The sequence below is a fragment of the Elgaria multicarinata genome, chromosome 8 (genome assembly GCF_023053635.1).
Source record: "Elgaria multicarinata webbii isolate HBS135686 ecotype San Diego chromosome 8, rElgMul1.1.pri, whole genome shotgun sequence".
Taxonomy (NCBI): Eukaryota; Metazoa; Chordata; class Lepidosauria; order Squamata; family Anguidae; genus Elgaria; species Elgaria multicarinata.
This window is the reverse complement of record NC_086178.1, coordinates 32,501,311-32,528,635: the sequence shown is the minus strand read 5'-3', so window position 1 is coordinate 32,528,635 and position 27,325 is coordinate 32,501,311. Positions and strand designations below refer to the sequence as shown.

At 40.6% G+C, this 27,325-nt stretch overlaps 1 protein-coding gene across 1 annotated transcript in view; it reads left to right on the top strand.

Annotated features, from left to right (window-relative positions):
• Nucleotides 1-25,689, top strand: part of MED12L (mediator complex subunit 12L) — a 212,547-nt gene extending 186,858 nt beyond the window's left edge. Inside the window, exons 37-44 of the mRNA XM_063132125.1 lie at nucleotides 1,844-2,000; nucleotides 3,518-3,732; nucleotides 7,935-8,024; nucleotides 8,468-8,688; nucleotides 11,214-11,370; nucleotides 12,534-12,599; nucleotides 22,994-23,075; nucleotides 24,901-25,689. Of these exons, the coding sequence (XP_062988195.1) occupies nucleotides 1,844-2,000; nucleotides 3,518-3,732; nucleotides 7,935-8,024; nucleotides 8,468-8,688; nucleotides 11,214-11,370; nucleotides 12,534-12,599; nucleotides 22,994-23,075; nucleotides 24,901-24,953 (1,041 nt within the window). The 3' untranslated portion in view covers nucleotides 24,954-25,689. The remainder of the gene's footprint in view (nucleotides 1-1,843; nucleotides 2,001-3,517; nucleotides 3,733-7,934; nucleotides 8,025-8,467; nucleotides 8,689-11,213; nucleotides 11,371-12,533; nucleotides 12,600-22,993; nucleotides 23,076-24,900) is intronic.
• The last annotated feature ends 1,636 nt before the right edge of the window (nucleotides 25,690-27,325 follow it).

The window sequence follows — 27,325 nt, the reverse complement described above, 5'->3', positions numbered from 1 at the left end:
ATGGAGAAATTTTATAAATATATATATATCAAATACAATATTAAATTGAAAGTCTGATGCACCCAACATGTCAGATCAATTAATGAGAATGGGATATGATTCTCCCCCTCCCTGCCCCAATTTATATACTGCCTCCCTTCTATGGAACTCGTAGTCATGTACATCAGGTTCCCAGGCTGCCTTTCAGTCAGACACTGACCTGGCCCTGGCCTGCTTACTTTCATCGAAGTGGCTTCATTGTGTGTTTTCAGACAATGGCCTGTAACCAAACATATGGGTTGTTTTATTTCTAGATAACAGTCCTGGAAGAGATGATGGTATTTCATTTGGTATGAAGTACATGCTGAACATAATATCCTAGCATGCCAGAAACAGGCTGCCATTTCTCCCAGAACCAGATGTATGCTTGACACGAGAGAAAGCATGGCATTCGTTTTTTGCATAGTTCCATCTTGAATAGTTTTTGGAGCCATCACAAACAGATTAAGAGGCATTTTGCCTTCCTTGCCTACCTTCATAATTTTGTCAGGACTGAAAGTGGTAGAGGTAATCCTTGGTCAGCCCAGTTGACTTGGTACAAGGGCTTACATTTCTTTCTGGCATTTTTCCAGAGGAATTGTTGTGAGCCAACGTCAGCGATGCACCCATTATTCCTAACGCCATCATCAGCATTTAAAAATGTTTTTTCCCCTGCAAAGGCACCAACAGGTTTTTCTATTCCTTCAACTGGTCCCCATAACCATGCCTATGGTTCACAGGGCTGTACTTGTCCTTAAAGCCCATAAAGAAGGTAATTAAATCAAGACTCCAATGGTTTTTTATCCTTGTTCCCAAGAATGTGTCAATATGTGTATTAATGGACAGTGGTAAATGTTCAGGTCTCCCTTCCTTCGATTGCTTAGTTCAGCGTTTCCCAACCTGGCACCCTCCAGATGTTTTGAAGTATGGCTGTCATTATCCCTATTGGCCTGCTGACTGGAACTGATGGGAGCTGTAGTCCCATGTTGAAGAAGGCTGACTTAGTTCTGTTAGGATTGGAAGAACATCGACCTTAGGAGTTAGCTGGTAAATCTCCATTAGCCTGCTGAGATTCTCTGAGCATTTTGCACTCATTGAACATTGGACATTCAGAGAGTTACTCTTTAGGGATCACAAGATAAGACCCCCTAGAGAAAGGCATAGTCTTAGGAGATTTTCCAGGCTGTATCCCATCTGACTGGCATTTTGTGCCACAATATGTGATAATATAGCCAGTAGCTTATCTTTCTGCTCTGGACAATCTTATAATCCTTCTGGCTTTCCTTCTTACAAAATGTGTCCAGAAACATCCCTCCGACATTTTTGTATGAATTTCTCATAATGCATATGGTGTATGAATTTTTCCCTACTATGCATATTTTTGTACACATTTTTGGATTAGAGAGCTGCATCACAAAATCTGCAGCAGTGCGAAAACTTAATGATATTTGCTCTCCGGTTTGCACATTTATTTGGGAAGTATAAATTAGGTTGGTTCATATTAAATTTGAACTATTTCCCCACTTCTAGTTAAATTTTTGGTTGGTCATGCAACAGGGCTTTGATAACATCAAGAATGGGCAAGATCTGACAGGTAACAGTATGCAAAGAAAAGTGTTATAAATTGAAGCATTATGAGACAGCCGAGAAAAGACGTCATCGTTAGCTTATCTTTCCAGAGTCTGTGACTGTATCTATTTTGTGTAGTAAACCACAATAGGAATGGTTGTAAATCCTTTAATAATTCAGTAGGAAAGTTGGCATTATTTATGAGTTAGTAGGGTATGAATGTCAGTAACATTGAACTTTTCCTATTTTGCTCAAGGATTACCCTCAGAACAACATATACAGAGTGCCTCCCAATTATTCACCAGTTTCTTCTCAAATGATGCACCATCCTCAGTCAGCATTGTGGGGCTACAATGTTATGGGACAACCCCAACAGACTAGCTTCTTTGTCCAGAACCAGCATCTTCCACCAGGTATGTCTGAGCTTTATATGGAATACAAGAAATTTGCTCTATCAAAGAGAAGCATTTTTTAGTTACTTTTATCTTTTGTGTTTCTGCAGAAGGTTATAGTAAAGGATGCATATATAAAAAATAAAGGGGGTATGGTTGTTTTGATACATCTTTCCACAATCTTATGGTTAAAAACTGCAGAAATTCAGATTATTTTACTTTATTGTTTAAAATTGCTTAGCTTACATTAGGAGCAAGGTTTAAATGACCTTGGCAGGATGATGTGTCTGTAGGCATTTGGTTGCTATAGTATTAGTTGGGCAATCCCTTTTTCCTTTCTGTGCTTTTCAGATATCGGTAGATGTAAAAACAAGATTTTCAAATACTCTAGAGGGCAGCAAAGCAATCTGTTAGATTTTAAAGGGTTGCTGCTCTTGCACTCTGGGAAAATACACAAGAATATATTTTTTTACATTCTTTTTGCATATATAATATATTTATTTGGATTTCAAACCAAAGAAACTCATATTTCTTTCCCAATTATGTAGGAAACTGTTATGTAACCAGTATAATTAAAGGAAATAAATGTTTACCCCTGGCTTTCCAAATCAATTGAGATTTTTTTAAAAATATTCTATTTCTCCCCCACCCCCTTACTTTTTTCATACAAACTTGAGATGGGTTATAGGGTTGTTGTTGTTTTTGTGTGTGTGTGTGTGTGTGTGTGTGTGTGTGTTCATGACTATGGCTAAGTATCAAGGCAGTGTGGTATAATGGTTAGAGTGTTGGTATGGTGGGACTGGAGTGACCCATGAAGTTCATGGGGTGATCTTGGGACAAACATTATCTTTCAGCATAACTTTCCTTCCATGATTGTTGCAAAAAATAAAATGTACTGGAGGAGAACCACACACATTGCCCTGAGCTCCTTGCAGGAAGGGTAGTATAAAAACATTTTAAAACTCATTGACTATAAAAAATAGAATTCTATTATTTAGAAATATGAGTAGATGAATTCTCCATTTCATATTGGACTCTCTTTTTAATCTGACCATTATTTAGGAATATTCTTCTTGCTGTATATTGATTTGCTGAACATTACTTAAGCATGTCAATTGCTTTCCTTGAAGGAATTGCTTACTTGGTGTGTATCGACACTGAGGAAAATCTAGCCCAGGGGTACAGAACCTCAAGCCCAGTTGACCATGCCCCCTTCCCCTGGTGTGACCCCTCTTTCCCCCAACTGACAATTGTTCAGTGATTTCCCGGCTTTTGTGCAGCTTTCCCCCATTGCAAGAGTCTAAAAAGCCTCACCTAAGTCTTAGTTACCAACAGGAAGAGTTTTAAGCTAAAATAAACTGGGCTTTGGCCCTGCCCCTTTTTTTGCCTTTGGCCCCGCCCACTACTGGAATGTGGTTCCTGGAATCTTCTCCAAAATAGAATTTCACTCTTGGGCTGAAAGAGATTCGGCACCCCTGATCTCGCAAGATAGTTTTCTTCAAAAGCCTGAGAAAGTGTTTCATATGTTGTATTCATAGGTGGCTCCAGATTGGATCCTACAGGCTCCTTTATCCCAAACAACACTAAGCAAGTGCTGTCTAACATGCTGCAGAGGCGCTCCGGCACCATGATGCAGCCACCAACTATTCATGCAATTACCTCGCAGCAGCAGCAGCAGCAACAACAGCTGCTCCAGATGAAGCTGCTCCAGCAACAGCAGCAACAGCAGCGGCTTCTAAGGCAGCAAGCCCAGGCAAGGCCTTTCCAGCAGCTCTGTCTTACATTTTGTGTGTGTACGGATTTAATTCTGCTTCTACTCATTTAGGATTACAAGGCAAAGGAAACAGGGGCAGAGCCCATATTTGGCTTGGTCTACATAGGCCGCACCAGGGCCAGCCCAAGGACAACAGAAGAACAGAAGAACACAGGAAGAGCCATGCAGGATCAGACCAAGGCTCCATCTAGTCCAGAATTCTGTTCACAAGGTGGCCCATTTGGGAAACTGGGAAAAAAATTGATTCCGCCAATGAGCAAATGAGGGAACGAAAGGCCCCTGACAATTCATGAAATGGAGACGGAATAGATTTTATAAAATCTGAACATCCCTAATCTAGAATCACCTAGCTGGGTAGTATTGGAAACAGAATGACTAGATCAGGGATGGGGAAATGTGTGGCCCTCCAGATGTTGTTGGTTAGTTCATTGTTAGTTCTCTCCATTGGCTAGACCTGATGGGAGTTGTATTCCAACAACATCTGGAGGGCCACATGTTTCCCACTCCTAGACTAGAGGAGCCTTTGGTCCAATCCAAGGAGCTTTTAAGAATATAAGAACATAAGAGGAGCCATGCTGGATCAGAGCAAGAGTCCATCTAGTCCAGCACTCTGTTCACACAGTGACCTACTAGCTGCGCATGGGAAACCACAAACAACATGAGTGCAACAACACCCTCCCACCCATGTTCCCCAGCAACTGTTGTACATAGGCATACTGCCTCTGTAACTGGAGGTAGCACACAGCGATCAGGACTAGTAGCCATCTATAGCCTTCTCATCCAGGAATTTGTCCTGCCCCCTTTTAGAACCATCTAAATTGGTGAGCATTGCTACATCTTGTGGTAGCAAATTCCACAATGGTAGTGATGACCACCAATTTGGATGGCTTTGAAAGGGGGTTGGATAGATTCCTGGAGGAGAGGGCTGTCAGTGGCTACTAGTCCTGATGGCTGTATGCCATCCAAGTATCAGAGGTAGTAAGCGTATATACACCAGTTGCTGGGGAACATGGGTGGAAGAGTGCTGTTGTACCATGTCCTGCTTGTGCATGAACAAAATGCTGGACTAGATGGACCCTTGGTCCAATCCAGCATGACTCTCCTTATGTTCCAAAGGTTGACCCCCCCTCCCATTCTACATACAGAAGCTGGCAGTTGACCGGCAAGGGGACAGGATCCTCTACTGCAGCTGAGAGGAGTAAGCTAGCTTAGTGCCATTCATATCAGCAGGAAAATCCCCCAGAGCCCTCAGGAATACAACAGGTTTCATCATTCTCCAAGAGTGGTCTATTTTAATAGGTCTCCCACCCTTGCAGAGGGGAAAAGGAGCCAGAAGTCTGAACCTCAATAGAACATGATCTGACCAAACATGCCCCTTCCAAATGGCTTCACTATGGCTACCGTAAGCCTGATGGAATCTAAATCTTAAAATGCTTCTGAAAGATGTCCAGACTCAGACTTTAAGTCTCCAGTCTTAACAGTCTCTGGGAACATCTTTCTTGTGGTGAGCACATTTCATTTTCACGTGAGGGTTTGACTGTGTTGTGACTCACCACGTATTGACTTTGAAATTAACCCACACACACATCCAAGCTGACAAAACCTACAACTTCCCATATGGATATTTGCCCTGTGGGGCAGATAGCATTTCTGGGGAGGTGATTTGGATCGGGAAAATGGCAAAGGAAGGATCTGATTCCTGTCTCTCAAGTCACTCTGTAAAGCACCTGGACAAGAGAATGGGAGCAAGGAATAGCACCTTTGTCAAAATAATATTTAATATCTAATCACCTTGATCCACAGAGCAGCAGGGACATGGTGCATGCAAGAATGCCCACATACCGACCAAATAGATGGTTTAGATTGGAGGCCCTGCAGGTAGAGTATGTTCTTTACAAGGGATTCACATTATAAAACCTTGAAATACTACTGTAAGCTGTATTTTTTATTAGCTGTTTTTATTTATTTCTGTACTTTTTGTCTCACCCTTGGTCTTGATTCTTGGTTTTTTAAAAAAATTAGGTCACAAACTTTAATAAGTCCCTTTCTTTTTTTAATGACTTATAAAATCTTTCCTGCTGGGTCTTGTAATCCTTTATTGTTCATAAATGTTTGTGCATTGAGATTATTAATCAAAGTAAATGTGGGTTGTTCCTGCCTTCTGTGTAATTATCTCCATGAGATTAAGTATTGGCTAATTTTGATTTTTTTTTAAAAAAAATGAATGTGAGTACTCTGAAGTTAATCGGGGAGGATACTAGATACTAGAATGAGCTATTTTTCCTGTAAACAGTTGAAAGAAGGAGGACAGTTCTAAGAACCTACTTGTACATAGATTTGGAAACAGCCATAGCTTCCTGTTTCCCTGCAGAATCAGTTGACAAACATATAGTTTATTTCAGGGTTTTATGTGTGGACACATTGGTGGCATGGGCTTGAATGGGAGTGTGTTATCAGAGTGCAGACTGGGAGGAGTAAACTGATGTGTCCTTCATTGTTGCCACATGCCTGGCTGCCAAGCACATATGGATGGAGCACCCAGTGAAGGTGCAACCCAACAAGACGGTGTGGCATGTGCATTCTGTGGCTTAATGCTTTTCCAAGCAAAGACTGTGTTCGTGCCTAAGTGGGAGAGTGGATGTGCTGCTTGTTGTAAGGACAGGTGGTCTATTCAGGATAAGTGTAAAAGTGGTAGGAGCACTGGTGGACCAACAATGGCATGGTAGGATTTGAGTCTTAAAATATGATCTGCTGCAGTTAGGCTTTTCCTAAAAATAAATGTTGAATATACTCACTTCTAGTTCAGAAGTCTATATAGCAGTTGCTGGGGAACATGGGCAGTAGATATTCTTGTACCTGTGTCCTGCTTAGGGGTTCCTGGTCGACAGCTGGTTGGTCACAGTGTAAACAGAGTGTTGAACTAGATGGGCCTTTGGTCTAATCCAACATGACTCTTCTTATGTTCTTAAGTCTATTGGGGAAGCCATTGGCTTGCACCTAATATTTGGTACAGGACAATATAGGTTCCTTTTAAGGATGCACCTACATTTGCTACTGCTGCCACTTGGTCATGGCAGTGAAGTGGATGAAACTTATTTGAATGTATTTTTTTAAAAAAATCATTTATTATTATGGCAACCCTGAATGGGTTTTAGCCAGTTACAAGTCAAATATAAAATCAGATACAGCTAATACATCAATACATATATTACATTGTGTTACGTAGTATTATTCCACGTATGACACCATTTGAATAATCATAGATCTTAAAGTACGTCCTTGTTCAAAAAGGCTTTCCTATTTTTTGCTGCATTCACTGCAAAGTAGGCTAGATTCAACGGTATAGAGTTCATTGTGAAAAGATGGACAATTTTGTCCCTGTCTGTGCTGTGGGCCATTTGGTCCAGATACTAGATATCTATTCCTGGGGGTCTCATATAATCTGCAGTGTAGGACGTAGTGGGCTGTGTCCTCCACCACCTGGTCACCGCAAATACATAGTCTCTGTTTTGTTGGAATATTTTTTATGTCTTCCTTCTCTAAAGTTGGACGGCATAGACTGAAATCGCAGATTAAATGTATGTGCTGCTTGTGGGCTTCCCATAGACATGTAGTTGGCTAGTGTCAGAATAAAATGCTGGACTAAGATTAAATAGCCTTTGGTCTGAACCAGCAGGGCTCTTCTTATGTTCTTATGAGTCTTAAGAAGCAGGAGTGGCAAGCACAACACGGCTCTTCTTTTCCTCCCTCCCATGCAATGTGCTTGTACCAGGCTAGCATCTGGAAACCTGCCACCTTCAGCACTGCATTAGAGCTGTGGTCCACCTGAATATCCCTTGCGGTAATGGTTAAGGATTGTAGGGGAAAGGTCAGGTATGGAAGCATCCCAGTAACTGGGTAGAAACCAGAAAGGATCTGAGGAACTACCTGTATGAAGAAATACTGTTTAGGAATGTAACCCTGATTTGAACAGAATACAGTTTATGCTTTTGCATACTTAACTTAACTCTGCAAGACATACCATTGTAATTCTCCCACAAAATAAATAAATAAATGAAAACATCCCGATTTCTGTTGCAAAATCTGGATTGCCTGAACTATTTAAACATGTCTCACCAAACTTGTAAACTTTTAATCTGCAATAAGTGAAATCCGTTCTTATTTGTAAACCGTTTTTACAGGGTCCGACAATTGATCAGGCTGCTATTTTTACTCATCAAGTTCGGCCTTCTTCTCAACTTCCACAATATCCAGGGATACAGCAGGCACAGGTACAGAGTTCCTCTTAAAGACTGGTCCATCTGGGATTGGGAAAGGTGATGGTGGAGGTCTGAGCTAAAGCCTAGCCTGTGCCTTACACTGAGATGTGGTCTAAACTTTTAAGAGGGACTTTAAAATGACCGGTATCTTCGTAAGTTTCATTTCCCCCCTGTATTTCCCAGTCTTCTTAACTTTCCTGGGGGGAAAAGTATAATTGACATGAAATCTACAAACTTGTCTATGGATGCCATTTAAACCTAACAAAGAAAAGGTATACAATTAAAACACGGGCATTTGGTCACTATTTCAAATAACAGTACAGCTGAAAATTATAGCACATCCCTTTTGTCATGTTTGCTTTTTTCATATTATTTTTTTTAAACCAAGGTAATGATGATTTTTCTTTAAAAGCATAGAAATTAAAACAACATGTCTTGGATTATTTTCCAAACAGACCATTCCTCACGGCTATACAATGTATGGCACTCAGATGTCATTGCAGTCACAGCAGGCTGGGGGTATAGTCCTTTCACCTACCTACAACCCCCGGGCATATCAAGCAGCTCATTCAAACTCAGCTCTAATGGAAAGGCTAAGGCAGATGCAACAGCAACCCAGTGGGTACATTCATCAGCAAGCAGCCGCCTACCTTCAACCTTTAACAGGCAATCAACGGTAAGGTATTAGCCACACTTGTAGTTCAGGCACTTTGCTATTTTGATTTTATGTACCCCTTTGAAAGAATGATAAAATATGGGTTTCTCAGGAATGCTGGTCTGCATGAGACTACAACCAAGTTCTTTGGATATAAAGGAACGGGGTATAGGCAGATGACCAGTCTGGATGGCCAAACAGGCTATCAACTTTCTATACTGTAACTCTTAACCTCCCAGGTCCTAATTGGCTCTGAATAACATATAGCCATAATTGTGTTGTCAACAGGTATTGCTACATTAATTGTCTTATATCTGTCTTGACTGTTTCTAACGCATTGCCTAGGTCCTTATTCTCAATTAGACTTTCGCTTTCTTGCTGAAACTGCAAGGAATTAGGCCAGTGCTGAATGATTTTAAAAATCCATACGTATCACAATTATTCATCAGTTTCAGCCCAAAACTTGTACTCTAGGGCACAATTTACTAAAAATTACTGTTGTGTAACTTCCAAGCCATTTAATATGTATGTATATGAGTGTGTTTACATGTGTGTGCATGAGAGAGATGTTAGCTGATTGTGCTGTATATATTATATAAGAGAACGTCTGTTAGTGAAATTTGTTAATTGAATTATCCCATAGAATCCATATGGTTCATATAAAGGGAGTATATATTTGTGTCCTCTGTAAACAAAATTTTCAAAATTCCTAACTTCACAGAGCATCTTTATAAAATTTTCATAACTATTAAAAGCCTGTGTATAAACTTTCCTTGAAAACATCCCTGAGCCATTGGGGCCAGATGTGGGAACTTTGGCTATCTTGTTGCTACAGATGTTTCATTTCTGTGTTGATGAAAATAGTTTGTTTTTTAGGCAAGTATCAAAATGCCTAGACTAAGCCTATGAATTAATGTCTAACAATGATGACATGATTTACAGCATGGTTGCAAGGGTGAAAACATAGATGGTGTTGAATATTCCTCCTATCTTTATCTGAAAATGGTCAAATGTTTAAAGTTGTTAGTATTATTTAAGAACTGAAACATCTGATGATTTTAGGTATTAGTCCATTTGACTACTTTGAAAAATACATCCTAACCATACTTACTGAAGCAATTGTAGAAGAATTTATCATAGGTGGATGGTTGAACCTGATCTACACACACAAAGCGTGCAATCTCTTCTGCTTCATAATTACATTCAGACATCATCCCGCTTTGAATAAAACTTGCATGGAGTCCTTTTACAAAACACTAAAATACTGCCAATTCTTTGGTGGGTAAGGGAGAATATGGGGTGACAGCATTCCTTCTCTCAGGTAGCCAATAGGCACAGTTTCCATTTTTGTTTTTATGAAAGAGCCCATGTGGACAACCTCAGCTGTTGCACTGGGAAGGGGGAACTTCGTGTGGAGGACTTGTTTGGGCATACAGTTCCTTATCCAGTCAAGGATATGCATGCAGAAAGCCTTAGGGCTTCTTTACATGAGGCTTTTTATTGTGCACTCATGATTGGACACTCACAGTTTTTTGTGGTCCTTTACACAATACTGTCAACCCCCGGGGCCCCTCCTGGGCTTTCTGACCATTATAGCAGCTTTGTTCTCATTGGGGAAAATGCAATAAGAGAATAATCATGCTTTGAAGTGCGATAAATTTCTGGAATTTCACTATATCACAGCTCTACCACAGCACCATCTAGTGATTGTATAATGAAACATATCAAACTTGCCCACAAAGAAAACCTCCAGAAAAAAAAAAAAGGGGGGGGGAAGGAGCCAGTCTTAATGCCACAAGGAATTAAGCAGAAGCCCTGGTAAGGGTGTGAGATTTTAGCCTCGTGCAGAGAAGCCCTGTAGTCCCTAAATGGATTAGGAGGATGACATAATTGTAGAAAGGATGACGTGTATCCTTCAAGTTAATCATAATATATTTTACCCCGGTTGCAAATCAAATTATTGTCCAATTTTCTTCCTTTTGATTTATGCTAAGTGACTTCGATCTTCTGATGGATAGATCTTATACTAATACTGCTATTTTCAACTTGGCATTCTTTTTTTTAAGAAACAACAACTATAAAATCAAACCAATTTCTTGGTTGTCCTTGCAAATTATAAAGCAACTATGGTAGTTCCTTGACGCTGAGTTTCATTTCCTAATTGCTACTTGTATACACATATGCAATAAATGTTAGTTATCCTAGGCAGTTGCAACAGCTTAGAATAGCAAGTATGGCAGTCAAGGTGGCTAACAATAATCAAACCAAAATTAAAATAAAAACAATCATAGAAACACATAGATTAAAGTATGCTTACATACTTTAGCTCAGATGATAAGTTTTACTTTGAATTTGTTCATTTTACCTCTCTTTATTATTTTCAACAACGTTCACCAAATTCAGATGCTGATACCCTACCGAGATTTTAATATGCAAGTCTAGAAAATTAAACCTAAGAGATTTTGTATTTTGTTAAATTGAGCTTAGAGATTTTGCATTTTTGTTTTCACAGTTGTAAATTACGTATATTAATTGTTTCCCTTCAGATTGAGTCACCAGCCTTTGCAGCAGAATCCCTTAGTTGGAGGGGCGCTTGATGCTATGCCAGCCACAGCTTCACACCCAAACCTTAACTCAGTTCAGATGCCTCAGGAACAGATGAGACAGAGACAACAACAAATTCGACAACAGAGACTCCTTCAGGTTTGGGAACTGTGTCATTTAATGGATTGTCTGTCTGTGGCCATGGCTAGACCAGGCCTATCGTCCTGGGATCATCCCTGTGTGTCCACATGATGCACTGGGGATCCCGGGAGCAGGGAGGGATGATCCCTCCCTTGGCCTGGGATGTCATCCTACCTTTTGATCCCGCTTCTTCCATGGTCTCGGGATGATCCCGAGACAATGGATTATGTGGGTGGGTGTCGCAGGTTGTCCCTGCTCCTTACGAGTAACTATGAGGATCCGGGATCTAGGCCCATCGGGGGTGGGGTGGGGTGGGGGGAGGGCGAGGGGTTCTTTTTTAAAAAAACCCACAACTTTCCTGGCGTTTGAGTGCTCCTGCACTCATTTCCCTTTTTAAAAAAACAAACCAAAATGGCAACCACGATGTCGTGCACCATGTGTAGACCAGGGTAACGATCTTGCAATCATAAAATCTCGAGATCGTCGCCCTACTACCCCCTTGTCTAGCCATGGCCTCTGTGTGTGTGTGTGTGTGTGTGTGTGTGTGTGTGTGTGTGCATGCATACATATTGTATGTATGTTTGAAGCTCTTTGGGCAAGACACCCTCAGTGGGCCCCTCCCTCTGGTCGTCTACCTTCTTACTGCCATTTTTCACCAGCTGCTGTTGCTCCTCAGCCTCTTTCTCATCATTGCTACCATTTGCTTGCTTGGCAGGCAGAGAGCCGGTTAGCAAGCAGGCAGCAGCGTCTGCCGCTCTTCCTCCTCCTTTTGTTTCGTTCTTTACAAACTGCCAGAGCAGGGTCCCTGATCCGGATTGGCACCCTAATAATAGGAGACCTTGTTCCAGGGCTCTGTATTGTTGAACAATATGGAGAAGCAGTTAGCTAAATACCCTGCCCCCATCCTTGAATGAAAGTGTTGTTGTTGTAAAAAGCCATTCTAAGCAAGTATTAAAAATGATTAGGTAAGATGACTTTGCATTTCCATCTCTAGTTGTCGTATAGAACAACGACAGAGTGAAGTAGTGGGTGACAAAAGCAGAGTGAAGCAGTGAGCTTTAACCCCATTGCCCCCTGCTGTTTTGTACCCCTATTTTAAAGACAACTTCATTGTTGCTATCCGCCCTTTGTATAACAGTATTGTAGCTTGTATTATAATTACTTTGGCGATATTTTCTCAGTTGCAGCAGCAGCAAGGACAGCAGCAGGCTCTTAATCTCCAAGCAATGCAGCCTCAGCAACCTTTGGTAAGAAGACATGTTAATAATAGACCTTGCTCTGGGTCTCTGTATTGTTGAACAGTATGGAGAAGCAGCAAACTAAATAGCTTGCCCCATCTCTGCCCATCTATTTTTGGGTGCTTGAAGAGCAAAGGTGGGGTTGATGTAAGAACTCATTATCAGTACATATTAAAAATGATTAGATAAGAGGACCTTGTATTTATATCTAGCTGTGGTATATAGCCAGGCAGAGTAAAGTGGCTATTAGAAACTATGCAAATGAGATGTACTAATATAGTGAATTCTAGGTTAAGTAACAGGCATTGTTTTCAGTATAATGCAACTTGTTTTGCCTGGATTTAGGATACATGATGCTCTTCAATATTTTCATTATAGTAGAAAGAATAGTCTTTATAATCCTGGCAGTTTGCATTGTATAATACTTACATAAAGTCTCCCCCTAGTGGATAGCTTGCTAGTAAACGTTTTGCTGCAATCTTTAATCAGTAATACAGTTGTTACACAAATACATTTAATTTGCATCCTGTTGAACTATGTTTCCACATTTTCCTTTTAATTAATACTTGTCAGCACAGACATTTTATTATAGATGTTGCAAGTGTTTCAATATGTAAGGACTGTATTTGAATAACCGTAGTGCATTTCACAATATTAATGGAGCATTGAGATTTCCCTAACAGCATTTGAAGTATTTAGTATTTCCTATCTTTTAAGAATATCGAATAGTTTTATGAGCACTTTGTTATTAACACTATATTTGTACATGGGCTATGAACAGTCTCATGTATTATGGAAAACTGCTAATTAGTTTTATAACCCTGTGTAGGTTACATGGGGTGGGGGGGAATCCCAGTGATTCTATGGACTGGGGTATAGCATGTTGGAAAAGAAAAATGAATCTGATGAACAATATAACTTACCTCTGTCTATATAAAATGATTGTTTTGTAAATGCCACTATTAGTACCACAATATTTATGGATCTTCATTAAAACATTATAATTACTGACTTAATAAGAATATTTAAACATTTCTCAGAGGTTTTGTTTTAAGTAGTGGGAAGTTACATGCTGAGTATGAGCTTGATTTAAATAGAGGCTCTTTAGTTGCAAAAATTTACCTCATGATCACAGAAATATGCAGAATAGCAGCAATGTGATATATTTCCCCACATTCTAGACAAAAGAGTCTTGATACGGGAGTATAGGGTCTGGAGGAAATAAGGTTCTTTGAGAAATAAAACAAGTCTAAAACACTATTGGGCCTACAGAACTAGTTTCAGTGCAATTAGAATGAAAACAATAATGTCTTTTTATTATGAGGCAATAATATTTTTAAGGACAGAACTCCAGATCTATGATGAAAAGGAGGCTAAGGGGAGACCTGATAAAGGTGTACAAAATTATGTAAGGGTGTGGAGAATGTGTATAGGGAGACACACAGCGCATAGCTAAACTAGGGAATTCACTACTACAAGATGTGGTGATAGCCACCAATTTGGATGGCTTTAAAAGGGGGTTGGATGAATTCCTGGAGCAGAAGAAGGCTGTGAATGGCTACTAGCACTAAAGGTTATGTGCAACCTCCTGTGTCTGAGGCAGTAAGCCTGTGTGCATTAATCACCACTTTGATTGTCACCACTTTGTTGGTCCCTGGTTGACAGCTGGTTGGCCACTGTGTGAACAGAGTGCTGGACTAGATGGACCCTTGGTCTGATCCAGCATAGCTCTTCTTAGGTTCTTACGATTCTCTCCCACTCCAACCCAGGAATATCAACCAATGGACTATTTGTGAAGAAGGGAAGAAAACCAGCAATCACTGTCATTTGACAAGAAGGTCATGAAGGGAAAAATACAATAAAGAACAGTATCAGGGCAAAGTCCTATATGCAGATACCTGGGACTAAGCTCCATTGAACTAAATAAGACTTACTTCTGAGTAGGCAGGAATATGCAAATTGATTAAAATACCCTCTAAGAGGAGAAGCAACCCTCAGTCACTTTCTTCCAGCCTAGGTCCAGAGCAGATGTATGAAGAAAGCTTCTCTTACTTAACTCATATTCCTCTTTTTTATCGGTGGCTGAGAAAAAGCAGTGATTTTGAAGTAAACAAGGTGCACAGACTGTGTGCACACTTCGTTTTTAAGCAAAATTGTGCTCCCAGGAGTGCAATTTGGCTGCCACACTGCTGAATTTTTCCAGCAAATTCAATGGGACAGCAGTGGAGGACAGGGATGTGGGCCCTGGAAATTGCTCATCCCTTTTCTTTATGGTGAAGTCCATGCAAAAGCATAGGTTCCATCCCTGAATGTCTAAAGAACAAATAAGTGTCTCAGCTCTAGCTTCAGTGCCTTGAAGTGAGCATGAGTAAGGTCAGAGAATGGTCACGTGATGCAAATGTTCCAAAATAAGGTGAGGAACTGCGTGGAAAAAGTCAGACATTCTAGAATGCTGACAGATCCATCCAGGATGTAATGGTAAGAAAAGCTTGAGAGAAACTCCTGCGTTGCGTGTGGGGAGGAGAGAATCCCTCAAAACATCTACAAATACTTAAAAGGTTGTCACACGGAGGAGGGCTAAGATCTCTTCTCGATCATCCCAGAGTGCAGGACACAGAATAACGGGTTCAAGTTACAGGAAGTCAGATTCCGGCTGGACATCAGGAAAAACTTCCTGACTGTTAGAGCAGTACGACAATGGAACCAGTTACCTAGGGAGGTTGTGGGCTCTCCCACACTAGAGGCCTTCAAGAGGCAGCTGGACAACCATCTGTCAGGGATGCTTTAGGGGGGATTCCTGCATTGAGCAGGGGGTTGGACTCGATGGCCTTATAGGCCCCTTCCAACTCTAAGATTCTATGATTCTATGATTCTATGATCTGTTGGAGAAAGCGACAAAGGTGATTAGAAAGAACAGGAAGGCACTAGTCCATTGGAAAAGCAGAAGTACGGGATAGTATCATCAGCCAACGTTGGCCTGACTGGGTGAAAATCACAGAAGCTCCGGAGCAGAGGTCATCTTTAAAAAGGAGCAACATGTCCTTTTGAAGTGGATTGTTAAGCTTGAAGTCTGCTTAGGCCCCCAGGACTTTGGAGGATCATGTAATGGAGACAATGTTCCGGCTGCTATTGCACATATTCCAGTAACTGTAACAGGAGTTGCAGTTGCCAATTGAACAGAGATACACTCTCAAATCCCTCCCCCTCAGACTCTGCATTTTCAGAAGCTTCATCGACTGAATGCATCAATGGTTAAATATTATTTCTGCATTTTCCTCAGTAGCTAGAAGCTTCTAAATTTCACATTGAGTTATGAGATATCACATGTGTTTCCAGTGCACACAAGGGAAGATTCATCATTCTCATCCTAGCAGCATGAATGCCAACTGTCACAACACTATTTTGCTCTTTGCCTTGTCCAGACTCACCTCAACGTCTGCCAACCTCTAATTGCTTGCAAATTTCCATAACTAGATTTCAGTTAAAGCGATATTAAAACAAACTTCGGATAACGTTATGCTAAGGGAAACACCACATAAAATAAAATTCCAGTATGAGGCCTGAGGTCCTGAACCTTCAAGGCTGCATCTTCACTTGCAACTTCATGCTCAGCCATACAAGCAAAGGAGCTCTAGTTGAAACTTTTCACTCAGTTCTTATATTGGCTTAGTTTCCTCTTGAGAGTAATCTATTCTTTCAAGCAAACAGAATTGCAGCAGCAGACAGGAAACGAAAGCCAAGCTTGTGCAAAGAAGGCATATGCTGAGTTTAAGACTAGAGGCCCTATCTAGTTTCTCCTCTTTGCCCCTCCCCACAGGCAGGTAATTTTCCTGATGTCACTACATTATAGCAGGGGTTGCATCTTTTCTAGTGATGGCCAAATGTAGACTGAGAGAATTTGTTATTTATTTGGAAAGTAGTGAGTTTGTCCATTTGAGCTCACTTGAGAGTTCTCCTTTAATACAAACTCTCATTCCGGGTATATGAGTTTTTGTGCATGCGCAATATCAAGGTGCATCATGGGAGCTGTAGTTTGGAATCGTGTAAGGCAACCGGACCATGTTATGCTCTCTTTCTGATTGATTGCTTCATGTGGCTTGCTTACATGATGATGTCATTTGATGTTTCCTTGCCATCGCCAGCTTGTAGATGGACTCTGCAGAGTTGTTGTTAGCCTTCTCATGGAGTTAGTGCGGCAGTGACACCAAAAAGAGAAATAGCTGAGGAGACTGTTTCAAGTATGTTTTGCTGTGGTATAGGTGGTAGGATGACTGAATTTTTTTTGGAGGGGGGATCTGTGTGCTACTTACTGCACATGGTCCAAAGTTCGTGAGAAATTCCAACCTTAATAGCAAATTCATAATATAATGATCCAGGCTCTCTGCAAAGATGAGCATTATGAATGGATGAACTTTGACCCATGATTTAACTAATTATGAAATTCAGCGGCATCACTCATTTTGACCTGAATTAAAAGTCTAAGTTATATTCTCACTTGCATTTCAGTTCTTCTAGAGCTTTGCTTTGATGGTTCTATTTTAGAGCTTTGCTTTGATGGTTCTATTAATATACAGCTGTGTTTTACAGCTCTGCAAGGTGTCTGTGTGCCTATCCAACAGTCCTAAATCCTTCTTTTGACCCTTTCACAACAGCAGATTAAAAAATGAGAAATTTCTGAAGTAGGCCTTAGCTGTTAGGGAAAATATTTGCAACATAGCTGAAGTACTCTGAATCCCAAAATGCCCTTACCAATTGCAGCGTTGCAGATTAAGCATAAAAAGCAGAGGTAAGGAACTCAGAAGTGGTCCTGCTTGTATTCTACCTCAGCCTTCCCCACCCTGATGCCCTGCAGATATGTTGGACTACAACTCCCAGAATCTTCTAGCAGGTCTACTGATCTCAACGTCTTTGATATTCTCCCACCACTTGCTGCACTCTATCCTCCTCTGACCCACTCATCCCCTGCCTAGATAATATGCATCTGTCAGCAGACTGGCATGCTTGTGGATTCTCCCCCAAGGTTTTGTGCGTACAGCTGCAACTCTTTACAATATATTTGGCCTTTAATTAAGTAGGTCTGCTTGGAAGGCAACTCTCCTCTGCAGGGCATGCTTGGCCCCAAAGTTTAATGAAAGCAGATTTCCCTGGTCATCCACAGTCTTGGACATGAGGGAAGCTTTTACTTAGAATGAGAGGCCCTGGAGCTCCATCTCAGAATGCTAAATCCATTTAGCCTTACTAGCATGTTTGGCTACTGTTCTCAGGAGGTCTTGTTGTGAAAACGTCCCCTTTGTTTATTTATTATATTTCTATACTGCCTAACAGCCGAAGCTCTCTGGGTGGTTCACAACAATTGAACCTGGCACATCTATCTGCAATGAGAGAAGGGGAACCTTCTGTAGTGACAGGAGCAATAGGGTTTCTAATCCCACTACAGGAGGTGGCACCTGTTGCTTCAAGTGGGTCAGGGACTGACAGTGGTCCCACCCAAGGTCCCTGGTGCATTAGCAGCTGCCCAGTGATGCTTCCTCTGCATATTATATTTTCAAAGGCTGTAAGTAAACTCTAGTAAAAACTTTTTTATCGTGGTATAATCCCATCATCAAGTGAAGGCTCTCTTTCTCCCTTGACTCTGAAATCCCTGTCTTCAACGTGAAGCTGTCTTCAGAAAGATGTTGTAGAACTAGAAAAAGGTCCAGAAAAGGGCAACTAACATGTTTAAGTTGCTGGAGCAACTCCCCTGTGAGGGAAGGTTACAACGGCGCTGGAGAAAAGGTGAGTAAGGGAAGACATGATAGAGGTGTACAAAATTATGCATGGTGTGGAGAATGTGGACAGGGAGACATTTTTCTCCTTTATAATACTAGAATCTGGTGTCATCCCATGAAGTGGGAGATTCAGGACAGATATAAAGAAGTGCTACTTCAAACAGCACATATTTAAACTATGGATCCTTGGTCCGATCCAGCGTGGCTGTTCTTATGTTCACCCTACTCTGTCCTGTGTAATAGGACGTTGTGTCACTATCTTGGAATGGGCTAATACTACTTTGCATCTAACTTTAGTGGTTATAGTAAAATCCAAGATTTCCCCCTTTCTTTTACATAAAAATTTAAGAAGTGCCATGCTGGATCAGACTGAGGTTCCAACAAGTCCAGCACTTAGTTCACACAGTGGCCAACCAGCTATCAACCAGGGACCAACAAAGCAGGACATGGTGCAACAGCACCCTCCCATCCATGTTCCCCAGCAACTGGTACACAATGGCTTATTGTGTTGGATAATGGTGATAGCACATAAATTGGTGGCCATCACTACATCTTGTGGTAGTGAATTCCATATTTTAACTATGTGCTGTGTGAAGAAGTACTTCCTTTTACCTGTCCTGAATCTACCACCAATCAGCTTTATGGGATGGGCTCGGGTTCTAGTGTTATGGGAGAGGGAGAAAAATCTCTCCCCATCCACATTCTCCACACCATGCATAATTTTGTACACCTCTATTATGTCTCCCATTAGCCTCCTTTTTTCCAAGCTAAACAATCCCAGCTGTTGTAACCTTCCCTCAAAGGGGAGATGCTCCAGCCCCTTAATCATTTTAGTTTCCCTTTTCTGCACTTTTTCCAACTCTATAATGTCTTTTTTTAGGCGCGGTGACCAGAACTGTGTCGTGTTTCTCAGAAAACTCCTGCTTTCGATGGGAGGCAAATGACGAAGCTTGCTAAGTAATCCACAAAGCTTTTATTAAGCAACAAACATCTCTTCTACCTGAAGAGAGTCTAATCTCTTGGAAACTTCCCCCTAAGCAAAACTATGCAAACTAAGCAAGACAATTGTCCACTCAAGAAGAATAGGAAGCCACTTCCCAAATGCCCGTAACTTCAGAGAGCCTGGTGCAGAGGCAAGTTCTGGCACAATCCTAGTCGGACCGATTTTCTCACGCCTTCTTCCACTCCATGTGTTTGAGCTTCCAGCAGACCCTAGCATCAGCTAGCTTATGGGGATGCTCTCCACCCGAAGAAAGCTCATTTCCCACTGAGTGTGTAGGATTTGGCCTTGAGGAGATAAGCTCTGGAGAGGGCTGACTCCCAGCTGGGGTATTGCCCATGAGAGCTTCCTCCCCCATTGGTACAGGTTGGCTGGTGTCTGGCACCTCCTCCTCTATTTCCGAATCTTATTCTGATTGATTACCTGAAACACCTTCTCCCAAAACAGGGGCAGTAGACATGACACCTGTACACAATATTCTAAATGAGGTCACACCATAGATTTGTATAGGGGGAGTATGATACTGGCATAGATTTGTATAAATGCAGTTTGATACTTTCCTTTTGTCTGGAAAGGTCTTAGAAAGGGTTTGTGAAGGTAGTTCCAAGTGAATGAAATATCTACTCTATTTTAACTGCCTGAACACGAGCAATAAAACAAGCCAGGCTCCACATTAGATGTGTCTTCTGATTTTGAGACAAGTACTCTAAATTATTATTTTTGGACTGCCATAAAAAAGCAAAATAGTATTTTTTCCATTAATTTATCATTTCATCATTAGTATTGATCTTCACTGAATAATGGAAAATGAAGTTCTGAAGATATTAAGATAAATGTTTTATTCTCAAGAATGATAAAGTAAATCTGTATATTAGACTTACGGAAGTAACATATGGGAATGATGCATGAGACCATTTTTCCATCTATTTGTCAGGATTTTCAATGCCATAACTTTTAAAAAATTTGACAGGCTCCTTGCAGTGATTGAGCTTCTAAAATAATTTGTGTCACCGTCCTAAAGTTATTGTAAGACTGTTACTTTAATGAATTCCTCACCAGTTAGATTGCCAAAATATGTAGTATCAGGTTCTCGTTTAGTCTTTCTGGGAATGAATAATGCAACAAGTGCTTTGCATTACAAAAATAATGTAACTGTGGAATTAGGCACATTCTTAATCTTGCCTACATCTGTGTCGTTTTAAATGAGGCATTTTAGGAGAGTAAGTTACTTTTATAACTTACTTTGGACAGGGAGTAAGTTACTTTTATATAAGTGAGAACTTCATCATGAAATCCACGTATCTGCTCAAGGGCCACTCATTTCATTCTGGCCCTTCAGATTCAGGTGAGCCAGTGATGCTCAACGAGAATAAAATGCTCACATAGCTCAGTGTGTCTGTGAGTGAAGTGCATGTGATTGAGGACATCCATAGCCTGCATTATATACTAATGATAAAGGTTCCTGACGCTTGGTTGCATCATAGAAGTGGCCATGCAAAGGAATCTGCATGGAAGGGATATGGATACCAGTCATTCTACATCTGAGACCCCATTTTTACTAGAGTTTTAAATTTTATTTTTGAACTCCCAAGTTTGCATTTTCTCTTTAACACCCCCTTGCACATTATACCTGAAATAATGCTGTGTTTGTAGATTTGTCGATAGCTTCAGCTTCATCTCACACAGTGTATGCATTCCTCCAGCAGTTGAAGGAATCTAAGTGCATAATTTGCAGATTGCTGGGCAAAAGTCTGGCTTAGCCACAGAGCATCAAATGTTATATTTGTATCAGTATTACATTATTATTATTATTATTATTATTATTATTATTATTATTATTACTACTACTACTACTACTACTACTACTACTTTCATCATCCTTTAAATAGCATATAATGTCTGAAGGGCCAGAGGAAACTTTAAAAGAAATCTGTGGCCCTTGAGTGGGTATGTAAATTTCATGATGGAATTCTGACTGGGGGACATTGTATTGTACTGTCCTTATTCACCCTCAGAGTATGTTTAATGAAGGTAGTTCACTGTGTCCCATTTTAGGCGATGGTCCCTTGCCCAAGGCCATGGCCATCTGTTGGGCAACTCTGTAAAGGGCAGTTCAGCAGAGCTGGTTGAAAACAATTTGGCTATGGGATGGGGGGTTATTGTTGTACAGATTATAGTTCTGTAATACTTTCTCAGAAGGCATTTGCATGTCACTGTCACTTAGGGCCAAACTACCTATGATGCGACTCATGTAGTTCAGCCTGGTGGGCGTGCATAAATTGCCAGGGTGGGGGGCAGTCAGATCAGAACATGGCCCGGGAGGAGGGTGACTTAGAACTTTTGACCCCACTGCAGTGCTGATCAGAATAACTGCCTCCCCGTGACTGCTTTTTGCTATGGAAAATAACACCATGTGTAGTTTGGCCCTGAGATACTCCCTGTCCAATACTCTGTTAACTATTACTTAGGGTTTTTTGAGCCACAACAGCATAGCAGTACCTAGCCTGTATTCCCTACCCACTGAGATGCCAGTCCTCTCCCTCTTTTAGGTTCTTGAGACTGCCTGGAAGGGAGTAATGAGTTCAGAAGGGTCATGCAGGGAAGAGAATTATCTCAACAATTACCTGCAGCCAAAGCCTTGCTCTTGAGTTGTTCCTAGTCTTGGAAAAGATGGAGAGTGGGGATGGGGAGAGATGGAGCCAGAGATTCTGCATCCCTTCTTTGTGCTCCCCTGTTTTCTTCGAGTCATTTCCCCAGCTAGGAAAGACATGACAGATGGAAGGCAGAATTCTCCCCTTTCGTGCCTGCATTCCTCCGGATGGCAAGCAGCTGGAGAATGGGAGGCAGAAGAAAGTGAAGACCCCATAAATATAAAAAGAATGCTCACAGGGCATTTCCCAGCCTGCCTAGGAGACCTCCCTTCACAGCAGAACTGCCAGAAGGGCATACTGGTGGACTGAACATTAGCTTAGAAAGCCCATCAGTCTTGCCTCTGCCCTTCTGCTGAACTCCTTTGTTCACCCACTACTGCCTTCACCTACCTCTAACTGAAAAAGTTAATAACCCTTCAGTTGTGTGCTTGATATGGCAAGAAGTTGGACCATTTCCATCTCAGGTACCTGGTTGGAGGTAGCAGTGGTAGTGAGTGGGAAGGGCCAAGTCTAAGAGGCCTGAACTAATATTCAATTTGCTAATATGTTCATATTTAGTTGAAAAGGTGGGTTCTCAGTGCTGTGAGTACTCTTTTTGTATTGCATCACTTTGAGTGCTGAAAACATTACTCCGTCCTCTTGCTAACTCACATACTTCTTGCCCCAAGCTGTTCCACTATAATACCTTCTCAGAACCAGTTCTGCTTCCACTGACCTTCTTTGTAAAGAACTGAACTATCTGAGCTAAAATTTGAAGGTTTGGTCTACAAAACCTGAGCTACTGGGATCACACAGTTCAAGAGGAGGAGAGACGTTTGGTTACTCTCACAAATTTTGTGTGCAAGAAGGCCAAAATGAATGGACTCTTTTCTCATTACTTTCATGAGTGGCATCTTCATGCTCAGACCAGCAAGAATATGTTGCTGGCCTTTTAGATGTAGCTGTGAGTGTTTTGCTAATTTCTTCTGATGTTGAATATTGCAGTTTCCAAGGCAAGGCTTGCAGCAGACACAACAGCAACAACAGACAGCTGCTCTTGTCAGACAACTCCAAAAACAGCTGTCAAGTAAGTATGCAGCACTAGATAAAGGGATTTTGTGTATCTACAGATGGAATTTTGCATATTTAGAATACACTTTCTGTCAGTTCATTTTTGTTAACTAATAAATCTGGACATAACTCATTCTGGTTTAAAGAAAAATAGTTTCCTTAGCAGTAAGGACTGACTCCTGACAACTGTGACATGCATGCATACTATTGTTCAGTGTGTGTGTGTGTGAGGTGTGTGTGTGTTATTGGGTGGTGCAGCTTACATATCAGATCTTATCTGCCATGGATTTACAGATAGGTTGTACAGCTGTTACCCAGAATACCCAAATGGTTGATCACACATTTTTAAAACCAGTTTAACTATCAAGAGTTTGTGAGAAATAACAAATAGAGATCCCCTCAATCCTTTCATAGAACTACAATTCCCAAAACTGCTTGGGTGGCTTTGAGTGAAACCAGACATTTGTAAGCCATGAAATGTGCATTCTCTTTGGTTCTAAGTCACGTCCCTTAGCTTTGTTCCCTACTTGAAACTGCAGAAAATGGGGTGAGCTGGGGTTGTCAAACATCTGGCAAGCTGCTGGGTTGCGATCATGTGGTGGGTCACATGTTTCACAGGCCTGCTTTACATTTATCATAATTATGTTGCAGCTATGCTGACAGGGATCCATAGCTACCAGTTTTCTTAGAAGTGTTTTAATATTAATATCTTATACTTGGTAATGAATTTTGTCCCCGTCAACACCATGTCATACTCACACAAGGCAGATGTGATCTTCTTGAGATGTTTGCTTGTAAGACCAGGGTTACCAGTATGTAATTTTGATTGCTCTTCAGGCTAACATATTGTCAATGAGTTAAGGACATGGTTCTTGCTTTGGGTATGAAATATCATATTCAAACAAATCCATGCAACCAGGAATAGAGGATAATACTTTTTTGGAGGGCAGTGTGGTAGAGCCCAATCTATACCTGCAGAAGATCCAAACTTCCCTGGCATTTTCAGTTAAAAAGATTCTCAAGTGTCTAGCTGAGGAAGGCCTTCAACCCGCTGGAGAGCCATTGACATGGAAAGTACACAGTACTTGTATAGGTAGACCAATTGTCTGAGCTAGTATAAGGCAGCTTCATATAGTAGTAGTTTTGTTGTAACCACCTATGGAACATTTTCTTCTTAGCTATGAGTTGGCTGTTGATGCTCATGAACAGCACAGGATGTAGGAAGGGCAGATACTGTAGACAGATGTAGAACGCCCAGGCAACAGAAGTTATCAGCATCAAGTGAAGGCAAGTCGATAAAGCATGTGCCTATGAACAGCAGATTACCAGGGCAAGAGATTATGGGAAGAAGGAGCAGGCCATGGGATCCCAGCAGGAGATGTCCAGCCAGAGAATCTGGGGAATGCCTCAGAATGTGTCATAGGTAGTGCCATGAGCTCTATCAAGGTGAGGTGGAACAGGTAAAGCCAGAAGCGCCAGACTGTGGAAAGGGAACATTTCCACTTGTTGTTCATGGTGTCAGGTATTCTGTTTGCTTATTATAAATTAACAAAAGCTAAATCCTAAACAAGCTGCACTTAACATTAAAGAAAAGAAAATCTGAGTTATATTGAAATTATCCCTTATCTTTTGAAATATGTGTATTTGCCTTGGGTACAGTCTGCCATCAGTTCAGGATGTGTAATTGGACGTTTGAAATCAATGGGCATTCCATCCTGCCTGTGCTATTCTTTTGAGTAAAGAATAACTCCTTTGCAGAGTTATTTGGAAGTAGGCCTCACCAGATTGTCACAGGATTTCAACTTTTGGGCACATTAAGGCACTTCATTTTCTTTCCCTAGGTAACCAGCCACAACAAGTTGTGAACCCATATGGTCACCCTTCACACTTCTGAGCCTGGAAGATGGACGTAAAATAAAGTGTTTGCACTGAAGAATAAGAGTAACGAAGTTGATGCACTTATTTTTTTCCCTCAATTTTTTTGTGCTGCAACTGATGTGAATATATAAGGAATAGGTGATTTTGTTTGTTTGTTTTGCATTTAAATAATTATGAATATATGGATTATGTGGGATTATATGAAGAACGTTGCTGCTGCAAAATATATGGATTTGGTGCTTTTAGGGTATTAATACTTTTTCCCAAGAGGATTAAAATCCTAAATTTCTTTTTTGTGGAAAACAAGGTTTCTTTTTTTATTTGTCCTTCTTAAGAACTGCACTGGACCAAACTACTGACTAAACAAGCACCTTTTTTTTTCTTCCCATAAGGGTGTTCCCTCCCCCCCTCCCCACTTACTAGTTTTTTGGTAAAATGTGTATTGATTTCAGTCATGTTAATTTTGATCATGTTTGTAGTTTTCATAAGCACTTTATAAAATCTATTGTCTTCAAAACTCCTTATCCTCCCCTCCCCCGCTTCCATTGTGATAATAAAGTTCTGAAGGAGGATCCTTACCTGTATCCATAACCTTTCTATGAAAATGCCATAGTTCAACAATAATAAACCTACTGGATTTTCCTCTCAGTGGCAAGAGGACCTTCGAAGGATCAATACCAGTAATCAAAATGAGTAATCGCTCTACACTTTGCTCAGATAGAGGTTCTAGATGCTCCTGGAGAAGCCACAAACACTTTAATGGATTTCAGGCTTCAGCCCTGTGCAGTATTGGTTACTACCCGTGCAAAAGTACTACTGAAATCAGTGGGACTTGTGCATGCTCAGTTGTGCACAAGGTTGCAGCCTATACCTGCAGTTAGAGACTAGAATCATTAAGCGCATATGTTTTCACACTGTTTCCCATAACTCTGTTGGAGATAAGTTACGAGGGTTTCCATAGCATGCAACAGATGACCTTTTTCTATTTCTGGGGAGGGGGGCTGTGGGGGAAAATGGTTTTCAAAAGAAAAAGTACAAATGTTACCCAGTAATGTGAAGAAAGAACTGTTATTTTAAAAAATGCTTTAGGATTCCATGGCACTCCATAGAACTGTCTGTGTTGATCCAATATACATATTTTCCCATGAGAAGCATTCTATAATGTGAGCCCTGATCTAGCTTTACACCTAATCAGCTTTGTAACATGCACACACAAACACACAGATCTGATCTTACAAATAGGAGATGAGGTGGTGTGACTGTACTTGGACTGTACCACATTCAAATGCAGGTGAGCATTATAGAGGGCTTCCCATGCGGGGGAAGTTACTACACACAAGCAACTAGCAGATCAAAGAGGAGGCTTGGCTAGAATTTTAGTTCTGTATGGAGCAGCTTTCAGTCATGAGTCCACCCCCCCACGCACACTTGCAATCTCAAATGGTACAGTTCTGGTACAGGTTTACCATCTCATCTAGTTGAACTAAGCCTTAGTTTTCTAGTCATAGGAAGAGTACACATTATTTTGTATGGCAGGTATTCAAAAGTTTAAACTTTGATTATTTTTAGTTGTGTAAATACAGTTGAAATGATAAATTTGCTGCAAAAGCACAAGTAAATTATTCATCGAATTTATTACTATAAAATAGAAGGTATTTTAACCTTGTGGAAGTGATATTTGCTCATATTCGAGTAAAGAATAATAAAATTACTGTTTTGTGCATTTTGAGAAATCTGTGAAAACCTTTTTAGAATTAGATGTACAAATTTTGAATATGGCTCATGTAGGGCATTTTAAAATATTTGGGACTATTTTACCATGTTTTCTGTATGAACTTTTCATTTGCCTTGTGATAAGATAACCGTAAGGCTTATTGTGAATAAAATAGTATCTACCAAGCAAACTAGTCAAACTATGTAGAATTAAATTTGCATTGCAATACTAGGCCATTGCATTTCTATCTTCCCCAAAGGATGTCAGAATCTTTACAGTAAAAAATACTGTTCCGAATTGTTGTATACACTGTGAAAACACTTGGTTGCACTTTGTAAAAACATAGTTCCAAATTCTTTAATAATATTATATACTCAAATTACTTTTGTTTGAAATATGAAGTCACCACTATTTCCCTTAATGTTACTGTTTCCTTAACAAATTATTAGTAGCTGTGAATTTAATTTAATGTATTTGGTATCGCAAACAAATTGTTGATGCAGGTTTACTTTGCTAAAGTCACTGCGTAGAATCACAGCAATAGCAGAGTAGTACACTTTTCTGGTCTCAATTACACATTTAGCAGTAGCTGCATAATATCCAGTTACAAAAGTTGACAGATCCCATCAGTGTACATGCAAAAGTAGAATTTTTTTTATTTTATTTAAATCTCT